The sequence below is a fragment of the Anneissia japonica genome, unplaced genomic scaffold (genome assembly GCF_011630105.1).
Source record: "Anneissia japonica isolate Jap-2015-1 unplaced genomic scaffold, ASM1163010v1 scaffold275_len1219475_cov178, whole genome shotgun sequence".
Classification (NCBI taxonomy): domain Eukaryota; kingdom Metazoa; phylum Echinodermata; class Crinoidea; order Comatulida; family Comatulidae; genus Anneissia; species Anneissia japonica.
In genome coordinates, this window is record NW_022752912.1 from 935,149 (window position 1) to 944,161 (window position 9,013).

The 9,013-nt window shown below is 37.5% G+C and overlaps 1 protein-coding gene across 1 annotated transcript in view; it reads right to left on the minus strand.

Moving 5' to 3' along the window:
* The window catches only part of LOC117122435, a 9,926-nt gene extending 1,770 nt beyond the window's left edge, over positions 1 to 8,156 (minus strand). Inside the window, exons 1-8 of the mRNA XM_033268006.1 lie at positions 7,595 to 8,156; positions 7,121 to 7,294; positions 6,796 to 6,944; positions 5,602 to 5,927; positions 4,571 to 5,084; positions 3,916 to 4,143; positions 728 to 1,136; positions 141 to 314 (exon numbers count right to left, since the gene is read on the minus strand). Of these exons, the coding sequence (XP_033123897.1) occupies positions 141 to 314; positions 728 to 1,136; positions 3,916 to 4,143; positions 4,571 to 5,084; positions 5,602 to 5,927; positions 6,796 to 6,944; positions 7,121 to 7,294; positions 7,595 to 7,999 (2,379 nt within the window). The 5' untranslated portion in view covers positions 8,000 to 8,156. The remainder of the gene's footprint in view (positions 1 to 140; positions 315 to 727; positions 1,137 to 3,915; positions 4,144 to 4,570; positions 5,085 to 5,601; positions 5,928 to 6,795; positions 6,945 to 7,120; positions 7,295 to 7,594) is intronic.
* Between the last annotated feature and the right edge of the window lie 857 nt (positions 8,157 to 9,013).

Sequence of the window (9,013 nt, forward strand, 5' to 3'; positions counted from 1 at the left end):
ACAGAGGCCTTATTAATAATGCCGACCCATCCCTGCGGTAAATACGATAATGCGGGCCCGTAATACACTACTTGTTATATAGGCAATTTAGTAAATGATGAGGTCTCAACACGAAATTAGTCTCACGTATAACAACTTACCTCTGAGTCTTCACCATTTTCAAAATCCAAATAAGACCATTCAAGGGTGTTTTCAATGTCAGTTTTTGGAAGCCAACCGACTGAGCGCAGGCCAGCTCTCAATGACATATCTGGGTCGTTCAATTCCCAAAGTTCGTCAGCAATATTGAATGCAGCATTGATGCTATCAAATACCTAAATATGATTTAAGCTTATAAGAAAAGATACTTTTGTCATATATCAAAATGAAATATGAAATTGCATTATTAATGCTGATAATAAAATAAAACTAAATTCAAAGAGATTAATAAAAATATTTCAGCTATAGTGCATTGTGTTGTAATCCGGTTGTTTAGCTGATACTTTTAGAAATTGCTTATCCGTTTTTTCCATAAATAATATGATAATCCTGCCACAAGTTATATTTATAGTTATATGTTAGGTTTAGAGTTCTTACAAAGACATGGCTGTTCTGTCAGCGAAATTACAGATTGTTTTAATCTGAATAATAATTTTACATTGTTTAATAAGGATACATAAGTTCTACAGGTTAATATCTTGCGAGAATAACCTAAGTATCTTGCGAGAATAACCTAAGTATAGCATACCTTATCAAATACTGGAAGAGCTTCGCCTGTAACAATGTGACCTGTGCTGTCGTAAACAACAATAGAGAACCAATCACTTTGGTGAGTCTCCATGCCAAGTTCCCAGACCTTCTCCTGCACTGCACCTCCTACTGGTTGGGCCCAATGAGCCCCTAATTCCACACGTATCCCGCCAAACTCAACATCACGCACCCGACCTCCAATGTAATCAGCGGCTTCAATGATCAAGAAATCCTCGACACCGTTGTCCACCAGAGTTTGCGCTGCTTGTAGCCCGGCAGCACCAGCCCCGACGATCAAGACAGAAACAGGCTCATTCGTGGCAAGTCCAGAACATTTCCAACAAGACATTGCAAATAATAACGAAAAAAAGATATTCCCTTGGAAATGCATTGTATGCCCTGATGAGCTTTATCTTTCGTCAAGACAAGATCGAAATCAAGCTCAGTGTCGGTGATTCATTGCCTAACGTAATTTACAAAACTTCACAATATTCAAATTATTTTCTATTCAAGCGAAATAACATGTAAAGTGCCAGATTCCAGCAACGCGTTTACTACAATTGTTTTTATCCATTTATTATTTTCAGGCCGATTGCGCTATTTATCCTTATAAAGTTTTTATCCGTCAACTTAATATTGTTGAAATAATAATAATATATAAAGTAATGTTCGGTGGTGTTGCATGGTAAGGTTTTCACATGGTAATACAGTTTAATTGCAGCATTGTTAATTGTAGTTTTGTGATGGATTTACAGAAAATCATATTTTAATTTCTTATTCAAAATGATAATATTTAGGGCGATGTTATGTGAAGATGTTGATTTCATAAAACAAGAGATACACATGAATGAACGTGATCGTCTGACCTATGTGTGGAGCTATAGTTTCCATTTGTATTTGTATATCCGAAAATTCACTGCAGGGGTCGCGCCAGGATTTGCCCGACGGGGGGCCGAGGTCCCCGACGAGGGGGCCGATTCCCCGACGAGGTGTCAGATTCCCCAACGAAAGCAAAGTGGGCGTGGTCGAGCTTCGATTAAAAGGTTACAGAAATGGTCTTGTGTGCGAAGCCCCCGAAAAGTTTGACAATTTAGGGGTTTCAAAGGCTTATTTAATCTATTTTATAGTCTACTAATATGTAGAAAATACATATAATTTTTTTTCCCCGACGGGGGGACAGCTCTCCCCGACGGGGGTCCTGGCCCCCCGGCCCACCCACCCCCCACCCACTGGCGCAACCCCTGATTTACTAGCAGTGGAGGGGAGTGGTATAAGATTAGTGATGTTTTAGGGTGAAAAGTTAAGTAAAATTTATATAAGTTGATAGGTTTATAGAAAAAATGTATTTTGACCAGCCACGGGGATGCGCAGCTGTAAAACTGGCCGTAAAACTGGAAGTGTTTTGTTTCTGACATAACCCCTGCCAAAAAAGCCGAGTAAAAGCAATAAATTAAAAAGAACTTTATCGCCTTGATCATTGTTAAGCCTGGTTTCAGTAACACCACTGCACTGTCTATATAGCGTTTTTATTGCAGTCTTTACACTGCGTAGCTGCTCCCGGCGCAACTGAGAAAGGTCCCAATTAGACCGACCAATCGATGTCGTTATAAGTTGTTGGCGGAAACGTGTAGCGATTTTATGGAAATTAAGCTTCTGTTCTTTCTGAAGTGTGTACTAATATGCACATAGCTATAATGCACAAACGGGATCAACGCCTTAACTTTTTATTCAAAATGCGGGTGTAATATTGTATTGGACCTATTCCAGCCCCGAGCTAAAACACAAAGGAAGCAACGATGGAAAGAATAGGGTTAACAGTATGAAAGTACGGTTGAGCGATCCACAGTGACTAACACCAGTTTATTCGACAATTACCGTATATATTCTCACTGATGATACGTCGTCCATTGTTTTCAAACATTATTGTAAGTGATACAAAGGACAGAAAATATATTTATTTTATTATTTGTTATATTTCAAAGTTAGATTACTTTCTTATTCACCCTTTAACTCAATGCCATATAACGAGCTTGCTTCACTTTCCCTTCACAAGAAAAACATATAGAAGATGCTGTACATAAACCACGTCTCATTATGAGACTTAGGGAGGATAGATGTTTTCAGTCGGCAGACCCGAAGATTGGAATGCAAAGATCTTACTTCCAGGCTATTCAATATCTATCCTATAAATTATATGACAAAGGCAATTAAAACCAAAATACCCTCTTGTAATTTCACGTTTACAGCAAGACAATTTAGGAAGCATTCATAGTAAAGTACCGTAATCCTGTTAAAATCTATGTAATCTCGTGCTTAATAATGATCTTACCTTTATTTATTACAAAGTAGGCCTAATATTGGCTCTATAGAATTGTTTTTTAGCAAAAGGAAGACAACACAAATACCCGGTACATAATAAAAGTAATGACTTAGCTTTGTTGTGAGCTACGCTAGCACAGTGGTGTAACACAGGGCCCCCGAGGGGCCCTATACCCATAGGTTTCTCGATCTAGCACCTTGACCAAAAAGGCTTTGTTGATACATGATACCTTAATGTGTCCCTCAACTCGGCTGTAGGCGGGCATAAATCACATTATAAAATGGAAATAAAAAGAAAATTATATTCACATTTTAAGTCTGTGAGTGCTATTTCCGGCCATCTAGACGTGCCATAATCATACACCTTTTTTCTCAGGCCCACCAAGGCAACAGCCTAATGTGTCTCTGAAATCGACTGCAGGACATATATCATATTTTATCCAGTGGCGGAACAAAGAGGCGTGGGGGGGGGGGGGGGGGGGCTGCCGGCCCGGTGCCTCACTAAATTTGGCAAAATATTTTTTTAATGGAGATAAAAAGAAAAATTATATTCACAATTGTATGTCTGTGAGTGCCATTTCCGGCCATCTAGAGGTGCCATAATCATAAAATTTCTTACCTCAGCCCCAACCACGGTGGGGCTGTGGTGGTATCTATAGACTCTCCAACTGTGAAAGTCCCTCCCTGGCCCTCTTTCTTTCAAATACTTGATCCGCCACTGATATTATATCATTTTTACGTCGTTAAAAAATACTTAAAATAACAATACAAACATGATTAAAAAACCACGATGGAATTGGTGAACGCCGTGACTCAAAAAGGGCCCCAAGTTTCAGAAAGCCACAGTGCCCCCGACCCTATCGTTACGTCACTGCGCTAGCAGAGTTAGCTTTCTCTGATAAGGCTACTGGACAATAGCAAGACTGACCAGCATTACACTGCGGACAGGAGCCCCCATTCAGGCATTGGGGAATCTTTTCCTCTCGTTGCCCACTATCCAGAGACCCTTGGACATATCCGTTATTTTCACTAGTGTCTTCCCCGCCAAAGCAGATATTTTCAAACTGAAATGAACAGGGAACTGAAGTCAATTTTCTAAGTGACAAATATTTTCACTATAAAAACATACACAAGATTCTGTCCATACAGGGCCGTATCCACCGGTGCGATAGCGTGAATCCATTTTTATTGAAACCCGGCTTAATTCTTATTATGAGGCTAAGGTAGTGGAGTTGTTTTTGTCGCCAGACAGAACTAAGACTTGAAAACCCTGCAGGGATTGGAAGGCAATAATCTAACCACCAAGCTATTCTATAACTATAACAAAGGTAATTAGTACATTAGTAATCAATCCTCTTGTAATATTTCACGTTTGCAAACAAAGTTGTAATATTTTACTTTTACACTAAGAAAAGTTAGGGAGGCCGGTTTATAATAAAGTGATCTTGTTTTAATCTATGTCATCTCATGTTTTAAAACTTTTCTAGCCTTTCTCTTATTCTAACATTAAAACTGGCTCTACAGAATTGTTTTTAGCAAAACGAAGACGACACAAATACATGATAGAAGTAATGACTTGGCTTTGTAGTGAGCTACGTTCGCAGAGTTAGATAAGTCCACTGGACAATAGCAAGACTGACCAGAATCCCACTGCGGACAGGAGCCTCCATTCTGGCATTGTGCGATCTTATTTCCCTCTCGTTGCCCACTATCCAGAGCACCTTGGACATATCCGTTATCTTCACTTGTGTATTCCCCACCGAAAAAGATGTTACCAACGCGGGACATCATCTTTTCGAAGCACTCTTCCTCCATGTCAGGTGTCCAAATAGAATAAGCACCAAGGGTTAGCGGGTTCCTCGACCAACCAGATACGAGTATATCTGTGGGGTCTGGTACATTGTTGTCACCAAAGATCTGACGTAGAACAGTCACCACTTCGGTCTGAATCTCCTCATCTGTAAGCACTTCAACTCGTCTGGCCTCATCACCTGTTAGCTCCGCCATTAGAATGTTAGTTCCTACCGGATACATACCTAAAATATAATTTATTGCATGAGTACGTAAATATTTTCAATTCAATTCAATGATGAACATAAAATAACTCATTAAATTTCAATAATAAAATTTCATTTATAACGATCAAGTTATAGAAGCAGTTTGGTTTGTCTCAATTGACCTAGTACAAAAAAAGTACAAAATAACAAAAAGCACAATTATTACACCTGTACATAAAGTAAAAAACGAATTAGAAAATACATAAAGTAAAATGTAAAAAATAGGCATTACAGTTGTTTTGTTTTTTCGTTAGAATTGCAGATTTTGGCACATGCATGTGGTTGTGGATTGTCAATTAATTGCAACGGGTTTCTATTATCTTTAATTCAAATTAAATTCAGCTAACCCGTTAAAATGCAATTATATCAACAAGCCTCACTGAAGCCAATCAAGAATAGCAATATTAATGTGCTAATAGTATAACAGGCATAATGGTATGATGACGTAAATCAACTCTTGGAAAACCATTTTAGACAAGAAACTGCAACAACATACCTTCAGCTCCAAGATTGGTAAATAACGGATAGCGCCCTCTTTGACTGCTGGTATGCATAATAATTTCGCGGTCTCCCCAGAAGTTTTGGGGAAATTGAATATAAATTTTACTATAATCTGCCATTTTGAATCGATTTATGGTTCTTTTCTTCCAGCCGGGAAGGTCTGGTATAAATTCAATTCCCTTGTTTTGTAGAACGCTACAACTGACAGTAACCAGGACACGTGTCGCGCGGAACACCTGACCGTCGTCACAAGTAACCGCGACATTATTCCCAGATGATTGGTCAACGGTTACCGCTTTCTTGTTCAGCAATATCTTGGAGCTATAAAGAAATAGATAAATAAAGTTATTACGTATTAATGAATAATGGAATTTATTGAAATAAACAATGAAATTACGGCGTTACTTGTGAAACTATATCGAGATGCGGCGGTTATAAGTACTTGCCGTCAAATTTCAGGGTTCTGGATTCAGGGCCTTACATGATTTTAAAGATAAAAAAAAAACCCTACTACCTTATCCATACAACGGGATTTAGAATATTTAATGTACCTATGTACATTTGCTTGTATGAATTGCCCCTTACTATGGTGGAGTGACTTCAATTTATTTATTGGTAATCACTAATGACTAATGTGCCTTAATAAAAGAATAAATGAGTAAATGCAAAAACATTCACAATATTATATATCTTACTATTAATATATATTATCATTAGTCCATTTATTAACTTCATGAGTTAACGGAATACTTTTTTGCAATTAAAACTTTCGTCTATCTAAAGTATTGCTGTGTTATCTCATGTTTAAACTAATTCAATTCAGTTGGGTTTTTTTTCAAAAACACCTAATAACCAACAATGTTTTGAACGTCTTCGACATGTTTACCATTTCTTCTATGCGATAGTATTGGTAGCTTTTTAATAGGTCTACTTACTTTCAATTGAATAAAAAAGACCCACCTCTTTTAAGAGGAGTACATCATATCCAAAAAATATAGGGTATAGGTGTAGCTGAATATTAACTTGTTTGTTATTCGTTAGCATCATTTGTAATAACCTTGAATGTCAGTAATACTTTAAACAATTTCACGCACTAAACGACGGAACCTGAAAGTATTGTTAAATAGTAGGCATATGGGAACCGACTTTAATCTCATCTAATTCAGGGTTTATAATTAAGCAATCATACCTCAACTCGTCGTCACTTAAAAAAGGCATGGTTGAGTTAAATAAGTATTTGTATCCACGTTGATCAATGACCAGTGTAGCCTTTTGGTCATCTGGTACCCGCTTATTGTACTCGTCCTTTATGTAAGAATGGATCTTCAGGGATGCGAACTAAATAAAAATTCAATTGAATAATTAAATAGCAACCTTAATGGCAAGTTATTTATTTAGAAACAAGGTTTTATTTCTACCTACTCAGAACGGTTAACTAATGCAGATTTTTTTTTAAAGTAATAAACAAAAACACGAATGATCAAGATATTTTTTTATTCTTTCAAACAACCTACCTCGGAGTCTTCACCATTTTCAAAATCCAAATAAGACCATTCTAGGGTGTTTTCAATGTCAGTTTTTGGAAGCCAACCGACTGAACGCAAACCTGCTCTCAATGACATATCTGGGTCATTCAATTCCCAAAGTTCGTCAGCAATATTGAATGCATCAATGTAGCTATCTACTACCTATAAAGTAAATACAAGTTACATCATATTTACTGCAACCGGCTGGAGTTTACATCGATAGAAGAGAATAACCTCCGTTATGCTGATGATATGATCCTTCTGGCAGTATCTGTGATTGCATTTACAAGCTCTTATCTTTTTTTCAAACCTTAGTTTATTCAGTTATGGGGATTTTCGGGAAAAAATTTGGTAAGGCTTTTTCGAGTCCTCGTAAAAGGTATTATAATCCCATTCACAAATGGGCTAGGTTATTATTATCATTATTATATGCACATATGGCCTACCTCATTATGGGCATACCTGGTCAAATACTGGAAGAGCTTCGTCTGTAACATTGTGCCCTGTGCTGTTGTAAACAACAATAGAGAACCAATTACTTTGGTGAGTCTCCATGCCAAGTTCCCAGACCTTCTTCTGTACTACACCTCCTACTGGTTGGGCCCAATTAGCTCCTCGTTCCACACGTATCCCACCAAACTCAACATCACGCACCCGACCTCCAATGTAATCAGCGGCTTCAATGATCAAGAAATCCTCGATACCGTTGTCCACCAGAGTTTGCGCTGCTTGTAGTCCGGCAGCACCAGCCCCAATGATCAAGACAGAAACAGGCTCATCAGTGGGGAGACCAGAGCATGTCAAACAAGACATTACAAGTAATAATAAAATCCAAGATGCTACAAAGCTAGTTCCTTGGGAATGCATTGTGAGCCGTGTAGCTTACGTCGAAAAGTGACTGTTCCTGACGAGCGATGTATAATTCGGAGTGTTGACGCTTAACGGTCAACCGAAATTTAACCGAAGTCCTAATAAACAAAATCCTTCCTTTATAACTGTACAATAGTACGATTTAACAATCCTCTTCAATAACAAATAGTCCAGTGTTCCTGATCTTGATATATATTTAGAACAGTATACTGAATATTCATCAGTAGCTAGGTGATGACGGCTCCGGAGGAGTATGGGCGATTTCATTATTTTGTCCTTTGATATTTTTTCCCCTAAAAGTACTTTGTTCATCTCTTTCTTAGATTATTATGTACCATTCCACAAAATTTGATTGTGAATACGTACATACCTTCCTTGGCGAAGGTAATTACCACACACATACGTAATAAACTAACACTAGGCCTACTTTACATCTAGATAGGAATAGTTTAGGCCTACTATGGTTCATTACTGTACACTTTCATTTTTCTCAACTCGTATGCCTGTCAAAGAGCCAAGACATTTGTTTAGTCATCTAAATCAAAGTGTGAGGTCACTCATGAATATTAAAGCCCCATTCCCGGCAAAATTTCACTAAAAACTGACTTTTTTTAGAAAATATGCATTTGCATTACTCCAATTATTATAAATCATGGAAAAATATTGGCATGAATTTAGTTTTACGCAAAAGAATAAAAAAAAAAAGAGAAATACAGACTATTTCTCATAAAATATTACCATTTTCTCGACGAATTCATCGTTACTAGGCAAATTCAGAGGTTGTAGATCGCATCCACTGGAATACTCTCGCTTTTATGTATACTTTATACAGTCAATAAAGTGCGCCCTCTCTAGTGTGATTAGTTTTTGTACTTCGCATTTCGCACAATGCGTTCGTTCGGTTAGGTTGAGATATGTTTGTTTAAGTGTCAAAATCTCAGTCAGAATCAGTTTTTTAACAAATTTGAAATAATTCCTATGAAATATTATATTACACAAGTGTCATTATCT